This window comes from Amphiprion ocellaris, chromosome 2 (assembly GCF_022539595.1).
Source record: "Amphiprion ocellaris isolate individual 3 ecotype Okinawa chromosome 2, ASM2253959v1, whole genome shotgun sequence".
Lineage (NCBI taxonomy): Eukaryota > Metazoa > Chordata > Actinopteri > Pomacentridae > Amphiprion > Amphiprion ocellaris.
Genome location: NC_072767.1, coordinates 20,791,751 through 20,813,330, shown reverse-complemented (window position 1 = coordinate 20,813,330; position 21,580 = coordinate 20,791,751). Strand labels below are relative to the sequence as shown.

Here is a 21,580-nt window from a genome sequence, read left to right as displayed (position 1 = left end):
ATGGACGACTTTTAGATCATGGCTTAAGGTCCTACAAGGCTGTCAAGAAGCCCCTGATCAATGACAAACAGAGGTTAGCCTGACACCGTTGGACCCAAGCACACAAGAACTGGACAGCCAGGAACTGGAAGAAGATTCTGTGATCAGATGAGTTCAGTTTCCAGCTTTATCTTCCTCCTGCTAATGTGATGCAGAAGACCAGGTGAAGCCTGATCTCCAGCATGACAGAAATATTAATCTGATGATGTGATGATTTATTTTTTTTTTTGGCTGGTTTTGAATCCATTCTCTGTTATTTATTGACTTGATACCGACCATGTTGAGAACTGACAAATTGCAGCTGTCAAGAATTTAGTGTTGCTGGTTTTTCTTGTAAACAACAAACAAAATATCATTTGTATTTGTTTGTGTTTGTCTAATGCAGCCACACCTTTTGAAACACAAAAAGATTTTTCCACAAATATTTCATGATAGTATTTGAGATCATGTAAAATTTTAAGGGTGTCTGAAATTTTTACCACCACTGTGTATATTATATTGAAATATTCCTGTATTTTTTTCAGTGGAATTAATGATTTTCCGTATATATTTTTTAATTAATCAGCATTCAAATCCAATAATGTATAATAATATATCAATCACATAGGGGTTTTTTTGTTTTGCATTGAGCGGTTTTAGCCTAATATTTCTTCTTCTTTACTGAGTATAAGCCACTGAAGCTTTTGAGGATCTGAATACTTTCTACAGCACTGCAAGTAGCGTACAATTATTTTATACAAGCTGGTGACAGTTGTTTTAAAGTTATATCAGCCATATATGGTATGTGTTCATGTAGGAGTCCAGAAATTTTGAAAGGCAACAGCTGTTCAAAGAGCTGTCAGAATTTACAGTTTCTTTATTTTCAATGAATTGTTTTCTTTATTTTTGGGATTAACTATCAGCTATTTGGGAAGTTTGTCTTCAGAGTTTTGTGTTCTCCTCGATTACACCTTAGAATAAGAACTGAAGTGACTATATTTGTTTAACCCTCATGTTGTCCTGTGGGTCAAAATTGACCCGTTTTAAAGTTTGAATATATGGAAAAAAAAAAAACAAAACATTTTCACAGTGAAACTTCTGATGTCCACATTTTCAACATTTTTGGGAAATCTTTGAACATTTTTTGGTGGAAAAAAAGAAATGTTAAAAATGTTTCTTAAGAACATTCACAAAAAAAATCAACCAAAATCCAGCGAAATTCACTGAATTTTGGTTGATTTTTTTTGTGAATGTTCTTAAAGAAAACATTAGAAGTTTTACTGATATATATGTAATCACTTTAGATATTTTTTAGGATTTTTTTGGAAGATTTTTACTAATTTTTTGAAAACATTTACAAGAAATTTGGGGGATTTTGGGGGGATTTTTTTTTTTTAAATAAAACTTTCAAGGGAAACTTTTAAGGAATTATTGGAATTTTCTTCCTGAAGGTTTTGCAAATCTTCAGGATTTTTTTTGTTGAATTTTTGGATTTTTTTCAGACAAGAAAACAATATTTTTTGGTGCCCGTAAATGAGGACAACATGAGGGTTAAATAAAGATTTAGAGCAGCAGGAGTATCCAAACTACCGAACTTGGAATAGAAGAAGAAGAAACCACGGCATGGAACCAATGTATTGGAATACAGTTTCCGCACGGATTTCTATTCGCGTAGTACCGCACATCCACATGTGTAAACAAGACAACTTCTAGAATACAAGGCGTTTTACAGCTGACAGTCCGGTTATAGTAACGTTTTGTCACAGTTTCCTAAGATTTGAAACCACGAACAGCGTTTTAACGTATTTAGAATCAAAATGGCGCAGAGCGACAGCGACGATGGGATGGACGAGTTCATGGACAAGTTCAAGAGCCAGAGGTATAAAAATGCCTTCACTGAAAACGACTGGGAAGAGGTAATGTAACATGTAGAAACTATCGAAATTAGACATAAACTTGTTGCTACCCAAATTAGCTGTGTTAACGTTGCTATTGTTGTTAGCTAGCAAGCTAAGTGGATGTTCACGGGTTCGTGTTGTTAGTGCTTCTTCTGTATGTGTCTCATGCAGGAGTTCAATAAAATCCCCATGTTCATGAAAACAGCCCCTGAGGAGATTGACCCGCAGAAATACCCAGAACTAGCATGTCTCCAGAGCATTATCCACGATGAAGACCGACCTCCAGAGGGTAAGTGGACCGCAGCTTTTCCTACCCCAAACATTTTGAAGTAGTTCTTAAATCTGCTTAATGTCAAACCAGCTTTTTTAATGTGAGAAACTGCTGCTTTTCCAGAGCAAGCCAGGTGTCTGAAAGATGAGGGTAATGCATATTTCAAAGAGAAGAACTACGAGAAGGCCGTAGTGTCCTACTCAGCAGGTCTGAAGAAGAAATGTGGGGACCAGGAGCTCAACGCTGTTCTCCTCACTAACCGAGCTGCTGCACACTTCTATCTGGGTAAGACATCCTCACTGTGAACATGTAAAGGCTGTGGCATGTATTGACAGCTTCTTCCACATCCTCCCAGCATCTGATGTATCAATCATATAAAGGGTCACACCAAGTAACTTAGATGTAATGCCAGCAGACCACTCCATACATGATGGCTGATGCCACCACAGAATCTTTTATGATTCAGTGGTGGCATCAGCAGTCATGTATGGAGTGGTCTGCTGGAGCAGCAACATCATGGCTGCAGACAGGAAGAGACTAAACAAACTGGTAAAGAAAGCCAGTTCTGTCCTGGGCTGCCCCCTTGATCCTGTGGAGGTGGTGGGAGACAGGAGAATGATGACACAACTGTTATCTATCATGGAGGACACCTCCCACCCCCTGCAGGAATCAGTAACAACACTGGGCAGCTCCTTCAGTGACAGACTGCTTCACCCATGGTGTCTAAAGGAGAGATACCACAGGTCCTTCCTTCCTGCTGCAGTCAGACTTTACAATCAAGCTCCCAGTGGTTCAGTTCACCCACTTACAAACTGCAATAAAAATGTAAATAATGATGCTGTGCAGTTTCATAGGAATTATGCTGTAAATATTGTATTTTTTTCTTCTAGAAGAAGAAAATATTTATATCTATGCACTGTGTGCATTGTGTGCTGCTCTCTTTTTTATTCAAGCTGTTCTATTTGCTGCTGTTACACTGTAAATTTCCCCACTGTGGGATCAATAAAGGTTTAATCTATCTATCTGTCTATCTATCTATCTGTCTGTCTGTCTGTCTGTCTGTCTGTCTGTCTATCTGTCTATCTATCTATCTAAATATGACATATATCTGGTTTTGTGTCACACAGGTAACATGCGTTCTGCACTGAATGATGCTGCAGCTGCAAAGAAGATCAAACCAGACCACCTGAAAGCCTTGATCAGAGGTATGAAAAGGGCCTCCCCAATTGTTCTCCCTACTTTCCTGTCTGCCTCTTGACTTACCTGTCAAATAAAGCCAAAAATGGCTGAAAAAAATAACTTAAAAAATATATATGAGGTGTATCAACATAATAGCTGAATTAGTAAGAGACTTTTTTTTTTTTTGCGATGCACAGCATATATTCATATTTTTTTCTTTTTCTGCTCCTCCAGCCACTGATGGCACTTCCTTGTTTATAAAGAAATCAAGGCTGATCAGTGTCAGACGTTGTACGGTTGATTGGAGAGGAGGTGTACATTTTTTTGCCTTAGGTTTTTAATTATGTTAAATCATTTTGTTTCGGATATTTGGACTGTGTTGAAGATCAGATCTGAAATATGCTTAATAGATATCATCTGAGGTCGTACACTTCCTCAACAACAATTGTTCAGTAGATTTTAGCCTGAGCAAATAATCACTACTCAGTATTTAAAAAGCTTTGTGATGATTTAACAAGTAAAAAAGTAGTGGTGTAAGTCACTGAGCAAATCTTCTTTATGGTAACATTCCTTTATACTGCATCTCTTGACAGAAGTTTTTTTTCTTTCAGATTACTATATTGCAGTATTTATCATTATTTCAACATAAAATAACTTACCAGGGTAGAGTTTTATGCATCGCCTACTAGTGTGAAAATGCAACCATTAGATAATATGACACAGTTTAAACATTATTATAGTGTAAAAAGCAGTAATGTGTATCTTGTTTATGGTTCCTCAGGTGCTCAGTGTTGTATTGAGCTGCGTAACTTTCCAGACGCCCTCCAGTGGTGTGACGAGGGGCTCAAGGCCCATCCGACTGACAAGAAGTTGTTGGAGCTGAGAGCAACAGCAGATAAACACAAAGTAACTAATGAGTTCAGCTGATTTTTTTGGTGGTTTAAGGTTGTAAAGTGAGGCTGTATTCAAGTTCTTCAATTGTGATTTCTTAGAGAGCAGCGGAGAGAGATGCCAGGAAAGCTAAGGTCAAAGAAAAGAAGTTGCATGGTCAGAAAGAAGCTCTTCTGGCTGCTATAAAGGTAGGCCTCGTATTAAATTGCTCTCAGTTGAGGATCTAATCAGTGGCGTGACTCTACTTCTACAGTTAATCTATTCTCATCTGTTTGCTGCTGTTGTGATTTTTGTGCAGGATCGGGGCGTCAAACTCTTCCAGTCTATGGGGCCTCGTCAGCACGGTTCAGAAGGTGAGGAGGAGGAGGAGGAACGCTCTTCAGCAGCGATAGCACAGCTGAGTCTGGACGGCCTCAACTCTCAGGAGGTCACCGGGGCTCAGGTCTTCCTGGACGATCAGGGCCTTCTGCACTGGCCTGTTCTCTTCCTCTACCCCGAACATCAGCAGAGTGATTTCATCTCAGCCTTCTGCGAGAACAACTGGTGAACTACTCTAGTTTGGTTTTTCTCTCGTGATGACTATATTTAGATATGGGGCATTGCTGTGCTTATTGCAACAGAAGAACTGTTTGAATTTATGCAGGGAAAGTGCTGGGGCCATTATCATTCCATTAATCTATATTTTTCTTGTCTATAGATAAAAATAAAATAAAATTCATGGACAAACTCACAGTATGCAGGATGCCATTTTCAAAATGTACATTTTTCCAAACAGTGATCATAAACCAAAAAAATATTTAATTTATTATCATATATAAGAAAGAAAAGTAGCAAATCTGCACATTTGAGGAAAACTGAAACTGGAAATGGCACACATTGGGCATATTTTGCCTTAAAAATGACTTAAAGCTTCATTTTGCAGTATTTTCTGTATCTACTTGTGTAGGATTGGCAGAAACTGTTAGTAATAACATTTTAAACTGCAATACAATGACAGAAAATTAACTATTTTGATTACCACTTAATAATTTTAGCAATTTTCAAGCAAAAAATTTGATGCCCTTCTAAGCCGTAACTGACAGTAAACTCGCAGCAGGCCAGATAGTGTAGTGTAATTGCTAATTGTGGCCACAGGGGTTGTTGTTCAGCAGGAGTGTCAGCTTCACTGTAATGCTTATTAATGTTGATTAGATACAGCATTTATAAGTTTGTTTCTGTTTTTAGTTTCCTTTAAATCTCTCCTGTACCTCTCTATTTGTCTTGTTCAGTTTCGTAGACCACCTGGCGGTCATGTTTGAAGAACTTCCCCCTTGGGACACGGACAGAAAATACCTCCCACAAAATCTGCAGGTTTGTATTCTGAGTTTCACTGAGAACTCCAGTCAGACTTGGTTTAAATAAACAGATCAGACCATCATCCAGAGCAGCGGTTCCCAACCACCGGGTCGTGGGTCATTTGGTACTGGGATGCAAAGACAGATTGGAGACGGTTTATATTTTATTTCTGACGGAGTCTGCAGGGTCTCTTATTTTGAAAAATGACTAGATCGTCTTCCCGTCGCTTCTGTCTGTGTTTGTTTCCCGCACTCAATGTTAAATGAAGCCGTCAATCTGCCAAAATTAATAAAAAACAAATGTCTCTGGAGAGCGTCTTTTAAAAGAGGGAGAGACTTGATGCTGAGACAGAAGAAGAAGTAAACAAATACTTAGCAATAACAAGTAATTTTATTTGTCTAGGACTCTGAAAAAAAACATTATTTCATCAAGGATTGCGGCGGAGTTAGGTGACGATTGGCATCTGTTTGTCTGTCTGTTCGCAACATTACTTAAAAATGGACCAACGGATTTGGATGAAATTTTCAGAGAAGGTCAGAAATGACACAAGGACCAAGTGATTGGATTTTGTCAGTGATGCAGCTTATAGTCTGGATCCACGGATTTGTTAAGGATATCTGTATCATTGTGAGATAGCGGCACATCACTGTAACTATAACAAGTGAACACTACGTTAGCTGCCTGCTGACGATCACATGATTGCGATCCTACTACACATCCACTGCTGCAGACTTATTGGGACTTATCCATCAGAAATGATACAATGAACAATTGATTAAATTGTGGAAGTATTTGAGTCCCATCAGGTCCCGCCGCATATTTAGGTCACATGATTCAGTATCCGTACATAACGTACACATGCAGAACACACCTGTGTTCACCACAGTATAATTCATACAACGACTGAGCAGCCTTGGTGGAGTACTGCACTCTCTGAGTACTTTTCTTGTTTGTTATGTGCGTGATGACCGGTCTGTAGAAAATTGTCTGGCTTGAATCCGGTCCGTGGTGCAAAAAGGGTTGGAGTCTGGTGATCCAGAGTATGCTAACATACTGTGTGATCGATGTTATTTTGCTTTTCAACTATGGATGTTAAAGATTGCTTGTTAATTGATAAACCTCTGTTAATAATTTAGCAAATTTCACAAATTAAAGAATAACTGTGAGCCCCATGAATGTCAGAAAATGTATTGTAGATCTTATGTAGTACCTGTAGTTTCATCACCAGGTGGCGCCTCTTTCTCCTTACTGAGAGGAGTTACAGGTGTGTTTGCTGACCACCTCTAAGGGTCTCTAAAACAAGCGTACCTCCCTGCTGTCTGTCTGTTAAGTGTGACAGATGTGTTGATGAACTCTGTAGTTCAAATTGTGAAAAAGGCATCTGGTAGCTGTCTGGCTAAGTTAGCTACCTGACGCTAATCCTGACGCTAACCTGGAATTTTCAAATGCTAACAGAGAGCAGGAGCTGAGTGTCTGTCAGCAGATATAATGATAACGTTCAGATGCAGCAGGACTGCATCATGTAGATTGGCTATGAGGATTATTCTGAAGTCAAACTGCTGCAAAGAGGTTAATAACGTTGCATCTTATTTACTGACGAAGACCGCAGCTCATTTGCTGTGTTTAATATTTTGGATTTTGTCAGATTTATCATTAAAGTCATGGTATTTTGCCATTTAATTTATTATCTAGAAGTCTACTAGAATTTGTGGTGAACATTGCTTCAGTGGTTAAAAACGGTTTCATTAGCGTTTGGCCAACTATCCTTTAACCGAGTTTAGTTTGTACCCTGATGTTCAACCTTGGACTTGTGAATTTAACGGGACTGTACATGACATTTCGAACCACTGGATGTCGCTGCAGCACCAGCATCTCAGACCAAAACAAACTGGCGCGTCAACCACATAAACTGTCGGATTCATGTAAAGCAATAGACAGTGGTTAATAACAGAGTAGAACCTAACAAACTTTTACTTTACAGCAGTATAAAGAGTTATATCAGGGAGATGAATGACAATGATAACATTTGCCCTCTTTTGTAGCTCTTCTTTGAAGATGTGGAGAAGGAGAAATTCTATCAAGTTGACCCAGAGACGTCACTTTTGAGAACACTGCAGCATAAAAGGTACAAATGTTTAGTTTGTTGAAAGCTGGTTTCTTTATGATTGAGATATAAATTGTCAATACTGATACATTAATCAGATTCCGATTTTGGTTGTATTACTTCTAAAGTTCTGTCTATTATTATGATTATTACTGAATTCCCTTGTTTTGTGTTTTTTTTATTAATGATGTTTAAGTGAATGGAACCGCTTTTTTTTTTTTTTTTAAAGGAGTCAAATAACTTGGTAAAAAACAGAAATTATTTTCAAAATCTTTTCTTGCTCTCAGCTACTGTTTTTTTGAACAGCACAAAGAGCTGGTGATGTTGTAATGTGATGACGTGTCACCTTGTTGCCAGGTTGTGTAATCTAAATATGAAAATGAGCTCTAAGCTTAGTTCTCATCCAGTTCAGATGGAACATAGATGCTGGCAGTTATTATCTGTTCAGGAACACGCTCATTTACTTCCTGCTTGCTCTTTTCCTGATTCATTGTATTCTCTGTTAACAGGTTTTTCGTGAAGGGAGGAACTCCCAGCTTCATCGTGTTGGTTAATGGCTCATCGTTCTGGAAGCAGTTTTTATCAGGAAAGAAAATCCATCGATTGTAAAAACACGGGCCTTCAATTCTTGGACTAGGTTTTTAAGGAAGAATAATGAGGCAAAAAGGCTTTATGTGGCACCAAAGTCCGTGTGAATGAATATAAAATGTGTGCTTTCTTAAAGAAATCCATTTGGATGCTTTGTTTCTTTCTGTACAAATGTAACATTTCAGAGTGAAAACCATGAAAAGAAATTTTAATGAAGCACTTCATAAACAGTCAAAGAAAATGACATCATGAAGATGAATTAAATAGAGAGCACCAAAACTGGAATCATGTAGACTAATTATGTAAGTACTTTTAAAAATAAATGGAAAAAGACAGCAAAGCCTTGTTACTATGTGACTTCATTCTTGACATATGCATGATTTCAGTCCTTCCTACACGTACCAGCACATCACTAAACTGAATCAGTTTAACAGTAAAGTCAATTTAATCTCAAATTCAGCCTAATTATCCTTTAAGGAAGTCTGTTGCACCTCACAAGAAAACTTGCTCATTTTCCAAAGCCTGCTCAACAATCAGGGAATCTGGGTCGTATTTTACAGATGACAAATGTGTTTCAGTGTTTGACAGTAAGTGACAGAGATTACAGGACAGTACAGTAGTTATGTGAGGTGTCGGATGCTGTTGACAGTGACAGTGAGCTATCTTTTCTAGCTTGGTAGGGGTGCATCCTGTAATGCCCATCTGCTACAAGCACTGCACAATAAACCTGTCAGCCAGATGAGAGTTTCCTGAAGCTATGTTTGTTGTCGGCGCATGTCATTAACTATAGGATTACTGGGATTTTTCTGGAATTCTTTTACCTTGTCAAAACCTGTAGTTTCCGACTTTGCATTACGTCAGGACTTCACATCGACATGAGAAATGGAGCTTCATTTGCTTGAACAGAGATTCAACAGAACTTTTTCACACTTTATATTTTATTTTTTTGTACAAATAAATTTCATAAGTGGGCCAGACATGTTGTAAACCGACAGTTTGTTCACCGACTAGAAACGTCACTGAAATCCTGATGCTTTAACTAAAGTCAAACATACATGCAAACAACATATGTGGATTAATATTGGTATCTATAGAATAAATCTGTATTTAGAGATTAAAGTGAAATCATTTATATTAGCTGAAATTAGACTTCATTTTTGTGATTATTAAGAAAGAACTTGTCATATCCTTGACATGCCTACAGACTTGAGTTTCACTGATGAATAGTGAAATCCATCACAACAAGCAACACAATGCGCACATGTCTCAGATTGAAGCCATGAAGACTTGTGGCTGATTCGCCTAACAGGCGACTCCGCAAAAAGGTGCAGGCATCATCATCACTCGAGCAGGCCGCACCCTGACAGGAGACGGTGCAGTGATGACAGTTGGGGTTTTGTTGCGTTCTTTTAGCTCTCGATGCATCTGACACCAGGAGCAACACCCACAGAAACAGGCGATTGCAATGTCTTTACAGAGAGAACCCTGCAGAGAACAAAGTTAAGCCTCGTTTCACTTTTATTCAGCTCGTCAGGAAATTCAGTGTATGTTAGCGTCTCGTGTGTCATACCTTGATACCATATTTGTTTCTCATGGCAGCCCTGACAGATAATCCAGCAGGAGGAGCAAAAAGAGGAATCCCACAGAATGTCAGGATGGCAGGGCTGCAAATGTCACATAGAGGGAGGCAGGAGTTCTCTCCAAATCTCCCTGAGACAGTGCAGGCGAGGCAGGGGAAGCACCAGAAACCATAGCAACCTGAGAGACGACAACAGAGTAGTACAAACTCTTAAGTTCACATGTGAGAACAAATAATCTGCAACAAATCCAGTTTTCTCAGAGTTTGATTCTTACAAGTGCTTGCATCCTCAAAGCAGTCACAGAGACCAGAGTTCCAGTCTGTCAGGGGTGTTTGGGCCATTGGATGTTGATCTTCAGCAACAGATGATGAACAGTTTCTCTGAAATCAGGGTGAAGCAAGAAAACTGAAGCAAAACTGAAAACAGGCTCTATTTCTAAAGGAGGCTGAGGTCATTTAGCATCTGCCAACCCCTGCTTTGCAGTGTCTGTGGTCGGAGCTGAACAACAAACAGTCCAGCGGCTGGCAGAGGCCAGAACTCTAACAATAGAATAGAATAGAATGACAATAAAGAATATTCTATTCTATTCTATTCTTCTATTCAAACTGGGTTCAATAATGACCAACCCCACACACCCACTCTATGCCCTGAAAGTGACCAATAAGAGACTGATTGCACCAATATGCAAATCTGAGAGGTACAGGAAGTCTTTTATACCAGCTGCTATAAGGTTTTACAATGCACAAAAATAACTACATTTTTTAGTATTTATTCGTTGTTCTTTTTTCTTTAACTTATTAACTATGGAAGCTATTTGAGGAAATGTGTGGTGTTATGTCTGTTCTGAAACTGCTGTGGCACTGTAATTTCCTGTAAAGGATTATTAAAGTATCCATCCATCCATCCATCCATCCATCCATCCATCCATCCATCCATCCATCCATCCATCCATCCATCCATCCATCCATCCATTCATATGATACAGAGACTTCATAGATATAGGGAACCTTCTATTGTAGTGTATCTTCATCTCTGCAAAATATAATTTGATAATTTTTGGGTGCACTTTGTTGCAAAATGTGTTGAAATGAAACCTTTCTTTGAACTCAGACCTTCCACCTTCAGAATAACAGCACCAATATGTTAAATGAACATTTAGACAATATAGTGCTCTGATCCATTTTCTGCTCATGTAAAATATGCAGATATGACTTTTCTCCAATGACCCCAGCAGGGTGTTTTTACTCAGCTCAAAGGGATTTCTTCTGAGCAATCGCCTGTGACTGTCATGGTGTGATTTAACTCATTGTTAAGCTTCAATGAACACTGATTAGGAGTGACATCTAATCTGCATCAAATGGATAAACATATCTAATGTTGCAGAACCTGAAACTATTGGAATGGAGAAATGAAGCCAAAAGTGCACACTGAGAATGATCTGTATGCATTGTTGTTTAGCTTTTACTGGAAGGCAAAAGTGAAAGTAAACTGAACCTCACCTAAAGCTGTTGTGCATCAGGAATCACGACAGGTCTCATGAAAAATCATATAAATATAAATGTCATGTAAAACATTTTGAGTGAGACACAAAACCATGGAGACAGAGCTACACTTTCTGACAGAGTGAAATTCAATTGTTTGTGCAAAACAGATTTCAAATATTTCAATTCATACTCAGTTCTCCCTTCTGACCCTCTCTGACAAACTGTCCCTTTATGAGAAATAACAGAGCTTCTGGCAGGACAGTATTAGTAGCCCAGTACTGTTGTAATTACTATGTTCCATTTTTCTGTTGTTTCTATACAGACAGTTATAACTAATATGTTTATAAATGAGAGTTCCTTATTTCCTGTAATAATGTGGCAGTACTGTACAACATGCCAATAAAATCTGAATAGAAATTGAAATTATTACCTCTAAGTGAGTTGTAAACAACCAAGCACAGATATAAGCCTTCTGAATTAATTAATTAATTGCTGTAAAACAGACAGAAACAGGTTTTCAACAGAAATTTAGTGTTCTAAAATATAAAAAAAATGCTGAAATCTTTCTCTAAGAATCGGTCATTTTGATGCAATGAAACACATTTGAATATGTTTTGATGCTCAGAGTCCTTTAATCTTCTTTATACCTCCGTCTCCTCGAGGGATACAACCCAACTCTAAATCACAGTATGAAGTACCATTGTTCTCAAATGACAGAGTATGTTAATAAACCAAATGGTAAAATTTAGAAATTCCCAGGACGCTTCTGATTCTCTGGTGAGGTTGATGTGTTTTAGGAAAAATCTGTTGTTTGTCTGCATTTCAAAAAATGAATTTGTACAAATGTTCTCTCATTGTATTTCAGAGGTGAAATTTCTCAAGATGTCAACAAAAGTTCAGTTAACTGCTCAGACAGAGAATGTAGTTGCAGACTTACCTGCTCTTGGTGTACAACTTCTTTGCACCGGTGACACTGAATAAATGAAAGGATATGCCCTGGGTCAGGAGTGGCAATGCTGCAAAACCGGAAACGAAAGTCATGGAGAGACTAAATCTAAAGAGCACGCTAAGAAGAGTATGTCTATTGTCTTTAAATTATGACATCCAAATAAGTTTTAAACAAACAAGTAAATACATGATTAGCACATCTTTGAAAAGATAGTTTATTAAAAGTAAATCACTTTACCTTTTTGTGTGTGTTTGACTGCAGGACTGTGGAGTCACAGGAGTGCCACAGTAAAATATAAATAAATAAATAAATAAATAAATAAATGTGAAACTATAAAGAGGAATAAATAAATAAATGTGTAAATATAAAGATAAATAAATAAATAAATAAAAAGAAAATAAATGTGTAAATATAAAGATAAATAAATATATAAATAAAAAGGAAATAAATGTGTAAATATAAAGATAAATAAATAAGGAAATAAATGTGTAAACATAAAGAGAAATAAATAAATAAATGAAAAGGTAAGCTTTGTGGTCCGTGTATTTATCTGGCAATTGGATTTTCCGTTCTGAAACGGGTATTGAAAAACAAAAAACGAGCGGTTATTTGATTTTTGTTTTAAAATACAAAAATTAAAATTGAAATACAAGGCGTTTTTCCTTTTCATGATCAAAAAGAGATGTACGAAATTTTAAAAATGCTTTGATTTTCATTTTATATTTAGAATAACAAAAAAATAAAATCAGTAAGAGACAGAAACGAAAAAAGGTCAGTTTTTTTTCATTTTCTGAGACCGGAAGTGGTCATCAGCAAGCGTGGAGCCAAACGACAACAAGATTCTCAGAGGGCGGAGCCAGAGAGCAGTGATTGGTCAGACCATAGAAGACAGCGCGCTAGCGTATCTAGTCTTCTATATATATCTATGGTCGGCACGTCTGGTAGCATCTGTGGCTGCTGTTGACCTTGTTTTTGGAGTAAAACACGGTAAGAAGATAAATACTTCTAACCAGTAGCGTTATTTTGTTGTACGTTAAGTCAGCGACTTGTGAAGAGTTGTGTTTTGTCGTGTTTGAGCAGTTGGTCCGGACGCGTTAGCTAGCTAAACGGCTAAGTTAGCTAGCGGGCTAATTAACACAGGGGGCTAACTTACCGCTGAACACCTCCTCTGTTAGTTGCTGCCGCAGAATTTCATCAAATTCCTTCTCTCTTCCACTGCTCAAGTTCAATTCAGTATATAAAATGACATTAATAGTGAATAAACTAACAAACCAGCCATTGTATTTATTTATTACTGCATGTATTTGTAGTAAAACATGAGTTGAAACATCCTACTTTTGGATCTAGAAATGCACAAGCCGTTCATTTTCAGTCACCTGACGAGTTAAACTCCCCTTTTTATGTGAGGTTGAAGCAGAAAGTCTGAGTTAATAAAGAAAGCTGTTTATAATTTGTGATACCTGTTATCTCTGACTGAGGCTTTAGTTTTAGTTGAGCTGATTTACACGTAGACACTTTGTTCAGGAAGATTTCTCAGTAGCTCAGAGGACAGGCTGCTTTTTACACAACCTTGTAAGAGAATGTCTGTCAATGCTTTCAGCAGAATTTAGAAGCACAACACTTCCTAAACAGATATTTTGAGGCTGTGAGGTTGAACGTTTGAGAGTATATCAGTGTGTTTGTTTGTGGTCTTTCTGTTTCTAGGTGGAAGCTGAATTAGTGATGATGACTCCTGCTCCTGTCATCTCTAAGCTCCTCACACATCTTTACCTGCACATGAGGAAAATCACTCCTGTAGAATGCAAGTATGTTTGTCATTATTATAAAAAGATGTTGCCTGGTGACCTGTCAGAAACCCATCATACAGAGTCAGCCAAAATAATGTTTACACATCAGGAAAAGAAAAACTTGCATAAATATTTCAATTTTAAATTTATTCAGACATCCCGAGATTAATAAAAGTTATCTTTGGCCTCTACAATTACAAGAGGTGCTGAAAGTGGTGGCCACTGGCTTCCAGACATTTCTGTTGTGTTGTAGACGTCACTTGTTTATGCTCCATTCATGAGGGTAATGCCATCTGTTGGGAAAACATCGTACAACAGGACACAGAGTTATCATGATTTGATCAAACTTAGAAAGAGGTATCCATATTTATAGAAGTACTTATACAAATGAAATATTTATAAAAGTTTTTCTTTTCCTGATGTGTGTACGTTATTTTGGCTGCCTCTGACTCTGAACTTAATGAGAACAAAACTGTCATTTAATTGTTGCTCTGAAAGCTTCTTTAGTGAAAACCAGCTGATGTTGTGCTTTGAAACAAACTGCTTTTGAGGTCTGTGTTTTTAGGTTTAACCCCACAGTTGAATGAACTGATAGTTGTTTTTTTTTCTTGATCAATGTGGATGTTATAATTGATGGTAACATTTACTGATCATATAATCAGCATGACAATATAACAGTATAACATTATGACCACCTGACTAATACTGTGTTGGTCCCTTTATGCTGCTAAAACTCCTCTGACCCAGTGGTTCATCAGAACCTCTGGGGATGTCCTGTGGATTCTGTGGATCCTGTGGGTTGCAGGGTGGGTCCTACCTAGACCAGGCTGATCCTGGACCATCCCACAGATGCTCCATCAGATCTGGATGTGGGGAGTGTGGAACCCAGGTGAACAGCTTAGCTCTGTCGTGTTCCTCGGACCACTCCTGAGTAGTTTTAGTTTGTCCTGCTGAGGGTGGCAGCTGGCATCAAGGACTGCTGTTGCCATGGGGACTAGGGGGTTGTTTGTCCTGCAGTGTTTAGGTGGTGGTACATGTCAAACATCCACATGAACGTCAAGGTTTCCCAGCAGAACGTTGCATTAGAACAAGATGATGGATGTTGTTCTCTTCAGCTGTCAGTGGTCAGAATGTTGTGGCTGATCGGTGGATCTGTCTGCCTTTACTCTGACATCCAGAGTTATACAAAAGTGTAGTATGTGTGCAGTGCAGAAGAGATTTACTTTATTGTATGCATTTTTTTTTTTTTTAAGGGAGAGCATTTTTTTTAGCCACCTGAATGAAGACCTAATCTTTCCCTTCAAAGGATAGTTAATTGTTCCTACGGCTTCTATAGTTGTCCCATCAGAGAAAATCATATCCATATACAGATTTTTATTAATTCCAGGGCTGGTTCAGTAAAGATTATAATAATAATTACATCAGATAATTCTTGGTTGCAGTCGGAATTTTGCAGCCTGAGAGATGGTTGAGAAGGTTTGCATTTCTTGTTTTAGCAAAATATGTTATAATAGAAGATCTTTATTGTCATTGTACATGAAATTATCTGCAAACCAGCGAAGTGCATCAGTCTAAGGTATCTAAAAATAAATAAAGAAAAATGCTTCTAAAGCCAATAATAAACTGAATATTTTGAGGGAATCTTCTAAAAAGGAAAGAAAAGCTCCATTCTCACTCCTCTCAGGATAAACTGTCATTAAAATTGACTTTAAATTTAGCTTCAACACGAGATAAAAACATTTACTTCCATTACTGATATTGTCAAGTTTTAATAAAGTTCATGCTACTTTTATAAAATGATGAAAGTGAATAAATTGTATTTCTGTGATCTGTGTTTGATTTCTGTCTTTTCTCCTGTCATCCAGATGTTCAGAGGGAGATGATGCCACATCTGGTCCAGCTGATGGAAGGTCTTGAAGTTCTCTGACTGGCCTCGACTGAAGATGGTCGTCTCACTGGATTTAAGGTTCAGATGCTCAGTAACAAACTCCACCAATGTGCCAACAGGGAAGCTTTAGGTTTATTAAATGTTGCTATGAAGGTATCGCTGTTTTTCTTTGTGAATGCAATGTGCTCCAACTGAAACTTGAATTAGAACTTAGAAGTAAATCCTTCCATCTGAAAGGATTTAGTTGCATTAATAACCTCATAACATTCAAATTTTTATTCCAGTCTTGGTTGAAAATAGAATCTCTGCATTGATTCAGGTAAAAACTGAACTTCACAGCATGTTGGAGCAAAACAACCAGATGAAAACTGTGAAGGTGTTGGATTGTCAGAACGTAATGTTGCAGCTCAAAGCAGCTTTTCTATCTCAGTTCATTCTGACATTCAGCTATGAATCAACACAGCAGATGGTGATCCATGCTGTGGAAGTCTCACATCTCCTGATTTAATGGAGCTGCTTTGTACTTTTTACACTGTTTATTCACCAACACTTTATTTAATAAAAGTCCCATCTAGTTTTTATGAGGAATGTGATGTTTTAATTTCTCTGTGAACAACTGCAGTCTAATGTAACAGCTGGAGTTGTAACATCTGTCCTGATATTGATCATGAAGTATTGATCAGAATACTTATGGTCAGCAGTCATCCCTGAAGTTTTACATTAAAATCTTTACTTGTGTTGTGAACTTTGGTAAGAAGCAGAAATGTTAGCGTTGCCATGGATACATGAGTGTTAAATTCTGTCCATGTTTCCATTTTGGGAAATTCAGTCCAGTTCCAGAATGTGGAGGAATTTAGTCTCACAATCACAGACAACAAATATTATCTGAAAGTCGGGTTATTGTTGTTTATCAGCACAATACAAAAAGATTAATGTTAGAAATATCCCAGTTAAGACCCTAGAATATCATGATTTATGTAAATTTACCTCAATAATATGAATGTTCAGGTTAAGATTGTGCAGTGATATTTATTATGTAAGTTTAGCTGATTAAAGTTTATGACTCTGCACTACAATATTATTTATTATTTAGATTTACATCATTATAATATTTAGGGTCAGACCCTACAGTATTGAGATTAAGAAATTAAATATTCTATAAAATGTAAATACACTGAACTCATTTGGATATATTTAAGTGAGACTCTACAATATTATTTGACACAAATCTATCTAAATCAAAATTTTAATAATTTTCACGCCAAACATTTACTGGACTGATTTAAATATTAAAATCACTCCTTTCTAATCCTCTGCTGTACGTTCAAACCTGAGGCCTTAAATAGAAACACACAAGTATCTGATTGAAGGAACTTCTGCAGAGTCCTGGTTCCAGAACATGATGATAGAATTATAGACAAACTTTAACAAAAGCTGCCTGAGAGTTTACAGGTTTTTATGTTGGATTTCTTCAGTAATTTAATGAGTTATCAGCAAAAATCAAGTGTTCATTTGATGAACTTCATTTCCTAAAACATCCAGAATTGGAGCTCATGTCTTTGGCAGCTGTAAAGTTTCTGCTCCTTCAAAGTTCACAACACAATGAATGAATTCCTAAAACACTCTCTGCTGCAGAGTGTTTGTGATGCTGAAGCAGTGACCAGTTTTTCTGTTTCTTCTCTGGAGATGCACAATGAGGGACGTCTGCAGCAACTGAGAAAGAGTCTCACCACATCCTGACATGAGGAAAAAGACTTTATTGAAGACTACAATAAGAAAAACTATCAGACAGCAGACGGCTGCATTCAAGGTGAGCTCTGAACATTTGATCTGGAACAGGAATTCAATAACGGCAGCATGAGCTTCATTTCAGTCTGTAGCTGCTGAATTCATGGATGAATCATCTGGTACTAGAGAGGAAGACCATCAAACATCCACGTCAGCTGATGAAGGTCCAAGAGTCTCACCAAACAAACAACCTACAGAGTGAAGACCTCAAATCTGATTGGACGGCCTCCTGTTCAGCCACATGTGTGAACAAATGCCTCTAAGTTGATTTGTTTTCTAAAATAAATCTAGTTTGAGTCCTAATCTATGCCTGAGTGTTTGCTTCTTTATACTGCTGTTAACAGTTTAGGCTGTTAGATTGTTCCAGATAAGACAAGTACAAGATACTTCAGAGCCGTTCTACCACAAGCCTGACAGGAAGAACTCCAACAGCTACTGAATGTTCCTGTGGTTCCCTCAAGGCAACAGGAGGAGTCCTACAAGGACGAGCCGGTTCACCTGATGGCGGCCAGTCGCTGCGGTTCAAAGCCAACACCGACTACGTGGACTTCTACTGGACCACACGGAGGCCTTCAAACCGGACCAACAAGTTCAGCGACTCCCCGACTTGTGGGTCTGAGGACGCCGCCGAGCCTCGGCCCAGCCGGCCTCCTGTCTGTGGGTGTTTGAGTGCTGAGAGGTTTGTGGATGCATGTGAACATGTCTGTGTTGAAACAGCAGCTTTTGACTCAGTAACGCTGGTAAAAACCAAGAGCTCCTTTATTTGTGACTTCCACTAAAAAAACTGAAGAAAATAAGTTTGCCAGGGTTCTGACTGATAACAGATTATTAAATAATGAAAATAATCATTTAAATATTCCTTTAAACAATCCTTTTAGGTCTACATTTCCTTTACACTGACTTCTTGATATATGTACAAGTATTTTGGGTGGAATATACCATTAAGCCCGATGTTCAAGGGTTCTTCTGGGAATATACCATTAAACCAACCTTTTAGGTAAATGTTCCAGGATGTTGGGTAGAATATACCATCAGATCAACCTTTTAGGTCTACATTGGAAGATTTTAGAGTAGAATATTACTCCAAACCATCCTTTAGGTCTACATTTAAGGTGGAATACTCCTTTACACCAAGATTTTTTGGTCTACATTGAAGGATTTTAGGTGGAATATTCCTTTGAATGAACTTTTTAAGTTTATGTTCAAGGATGTTGGGTGGAATATACCATCAGACCCACCTCCAAGGTCTACAGTAGTGAATTTTAGGTGGAACATACCATTAAACTCACCTTTTAGGTCTACATTGGAGGATGTTTAGGATGGTATATTCTTCCAAACCAACTTCTCAGGTCTACATTTCAGGTGGAATATTCCTCCATACTAACTTTTTTGGTCTACATTGAAGGATTTTTTTCTAAACAACCCTTTCGGGTCTATATTTGAGGTTTTAGGTGGAATATTCCTTTTAACTAGCCCCTCAGGTCTCTTTGAGGATTTTGGATGGAATACTCAGTTAAACCAACATTTTAGGTGCATGGCCAAGGATTTTTGGTGGAATGTTCCTTTAAGGTGGATGTGTGAGGACCTTGTAGGTGGAATACTTCCTGAAACCAACCTTTTAGGTCAACATTCAAAGATTTAAGTTGGAATATTCCTTTAAACCAACCTAAATTTCATGTTTTGATCATTATCAAGTGAGAAACCTCAATCCAGACTCCTCATAATGATGTTTGAGATTTATGCTGCTGTTATTTGTTTAGTCCAGACTAAATGACAGAAATCCACAACTGTAATTTTATTTCAGGACTCCGTTATTAAATGTCAAAACAATCCATGCGACTCTAAAAACTCAACAGCTGTACAAACTCTAAGGATTTAAACTCTCCACAAGGATCCAAAATAAGTTGGACTTCTACATGAGAGCTTTAATTATTCTTCATCTACTTCCTGAAAAGTTTGGTCAATGAAAAAAGACAAAAACTAATATTTTCAGCTGAACTAAAGACAGACTTTGTGATTTTTCTGCTCACATGTTGTGTTGTTGTAAACTTCCTCTTTCAAATAAATAGCCGCCTAACCCCCTGGAAACCAGCGTTTGTCCTGTTTTTGTGTTGCTCCTCAGCGACCCTAGACAGCCGGGTCGTAATGTCTTTTGAGCAACACACCATACTATGACGTTTTTACAATGATGGTTCTACTATGGAACCAGTTTGACATGTTCAGGTGCTCTTTGTGTGAAAACTCAGAGATTTCAGGTATCAGAAGGTGGTTTTCAGCTTTCTTTGTTAACTTTCTGCTTCAACTTTAAACTAAATTTCCTTCACTAACCCAGCCCTCTGGACTTCCAGTAAGCTGTGTTCCTATTGGCTGTCCAGGTGGCTGCTTGGTGTTATCAGGAACACCTGAGCAGCTCAGTGTCTTCCTGCTTTATTTAGCTGCAGCCAAACATTTCCTCTGCTTCTCTTCACCACAGAACCGGGTTTGGCTCCGTTGCTTTAGTTTGTTTAGGCGTTGGCTTGCAGCTTCCAGCAGTAAAATCGTCTTTAATGTGTTTCTTGGTGTGTTTTAGGGCTTTGTACTGGATAGTTGTCTTGGTAAATGAGGTTCTTTAGCCACAGTTAGCACATGGTGCTAATGTGTGCAGTGATTAGTGGATTTGGTGCACCTGAGTTGTGTTTTTGTCTTGGCTGTAGCGAGTCTTTCAAGGTTTTTGGTCAGACACATTCTGTATTCTTGTTTGAGAACCAACGTTGGTTGTCCAGAAGGTAAGAGTTCCTGACCTGATTCTCTGTTCTCAGAGGTTCTCTGTAGGCTGCAGGAGACTTTAGCATTTGGGTTGTGCTAGTCTGGTTTTTGTATGGTTTCATTTGGACGACTATCTTGAGGCCCCTCCATGTGGTTTAGTGAGGTTTTCTGGAACAGTTCTACAAAGCAACCTGCAGCAGAAGAGACTTTGAGAGTTTTTAGGAAGTTCTGGAGACCAGACTTTAGAGCAGCAGAGACATTTGTCAGCAGTTTGAGCAGGAGAAGGTGAGCTTCAGAGTAGAAATGAGACGGAAACCTTCTTGACCCGTGTGGTGAGGTCCTGTACTGAGAGTTTGAGCAGGTTGTGAAGAGTCTGTAGTTCTTTGGTCTGAAAGCACAAGAAGAGTCGACTCATGAAAGGAGAAAACAGGAGATAGTTGGTTCTTCTGTCGCTCTGCAGTTTCCTTAGACTGAATATCAAGTTTATATTTTAAATGATTTACCATGTGAGCCCAAGAAGACTTCAATAAACTCCCTCCATCCCCTGGACACAACATATTTTATTACCATGTTAAATCTTTTTTTAAAAATGTTTTTGAGTTTTAATCATAGTTTTAGCATAGTTTTTTTCTCTTTGCTTGTTTAGTTTTGTCATCTGTGTAAAAGGTGCTAAACAAATAAAGTTGAATTGATAAACTGAATAATTGACTAACTCATGATTGTGACAACAGAAGTATTTTCATTGTGATTTAAGGGTTTATTTCATTTTTAAGGTTGGGGTTAAAATCTTGACAGAAAAAGAAGATTAAAGAAATAAACTACATAACAAAAAGCAATTAAATCAAAGGAAAAAACTTAATACAATAAAACTTTTAAAAAGTTTCATTATTAAAAAGATTTAAGAAATTTAAGATGTAATTGTCTAATTAAACATTAAATTTTTTAATTAAATGTTTTGTCTTTTTAAAGGTTTAATAATCTAATAAAATGTTTTGCATTTTTAAAAATGTTTAATATTCTTCTTGTTTAATTGTATTTTTTAAATGTTTAATTATGGAAAATATTTTATCTGTAA

General features: G+C 37.6%; 2 protein-coding genes and 1 long non-coding RNA gene across 6 annotated transcripts; 2 read left to right on the top strand and 1 right to left on the bottom strand.

The window, feature by feature from the left end:
• The first annotated feature begins 1,669 nt into the window (after nucleotides 1-1,669).
• Nucleotides 1,670-8,624, top strand: ttc4 (tetratricopeptide repeat domain 4). Its single transcript, XM_055018952.1, has 10 exons — nucleotides 1,670-1,934; nucleotides 2,088-2,205; nucleotides 2,311-2,472; nucleotides 3,315-3,392; nucleotides 4,148-4,272; nucleotides 4,359-4,445; nucleotides 4,556-4,800; nucleotides 5,526-5,607; nucleotides 7,635-7,717; nucleotides 8,206-8,624. Exons 1-10 carry the CDS (start codon nucleotides 1,836-1,838, stop codon nucleotides 8,303-8,305), a joined length of 1,179 nt encoding a protein of 392 aa, XP_054874927.1. The 5' UTR covers nucleotides 1,670-1,835; the 3' UTR covers nucleotides 8,306-8,624.
• LOC118469346 (cornifelin-like) lies at nucleotides 8,476-12,352 on the bottom strand. Its single transcript, XM_035942023.2, has 4 exons — nucleotides 12,286-12,352; nucleotides 10,139-10,244; nucleotides 9,855-10,042; nucleotides 8,476-9,769 (listed from the first exon to the last, which is right to left on the bottom strand). Exons 2-4 carry the CDS (start codon nucleotides 10,203-10,205, stop codon nucleotides 9,587-9,589), a joined length of 438 nt encoding a protein of 145 aa, XP_035797916.2. The 5' UTR covers nucleotides 10,206-10,244; nucleotides 12,286-12,352; the 3' UTR covers nucleotides 8,476-9,586.
• An 811-nt stretch (nucleotides 12,353-13,163) lies between these two features.
• Nucleotides 13,164-21,294, top strand: LOC129350878 (uncharacterized). Of its 4 annotated transcripts, none has more exons than XR_008604453.1 (4): nucleotides 13,164-13,284; nucleotides 14,002-14,102; nucleotides 15,950-17,782; nucleotides 18,222-21,294. It is a non-coding gene; the product is annotated as an uncharacterized LOC129350878 (long non-coding RNA). The 4 variants fall into 4 exon arrangements; XR_008604452.1 differs by lacking the exon at nucleotides 18,222-21,294 and adding an exon at nucleotides 17,887-18,063; XR_008604451.1 differs by lacking the exon at nucleotides 18,222-21,294 and adding an exon at nucleotides 17,846-18,063.
• Nucleotides 21,295-21,580: the final 286 nt, after the last annotated feature.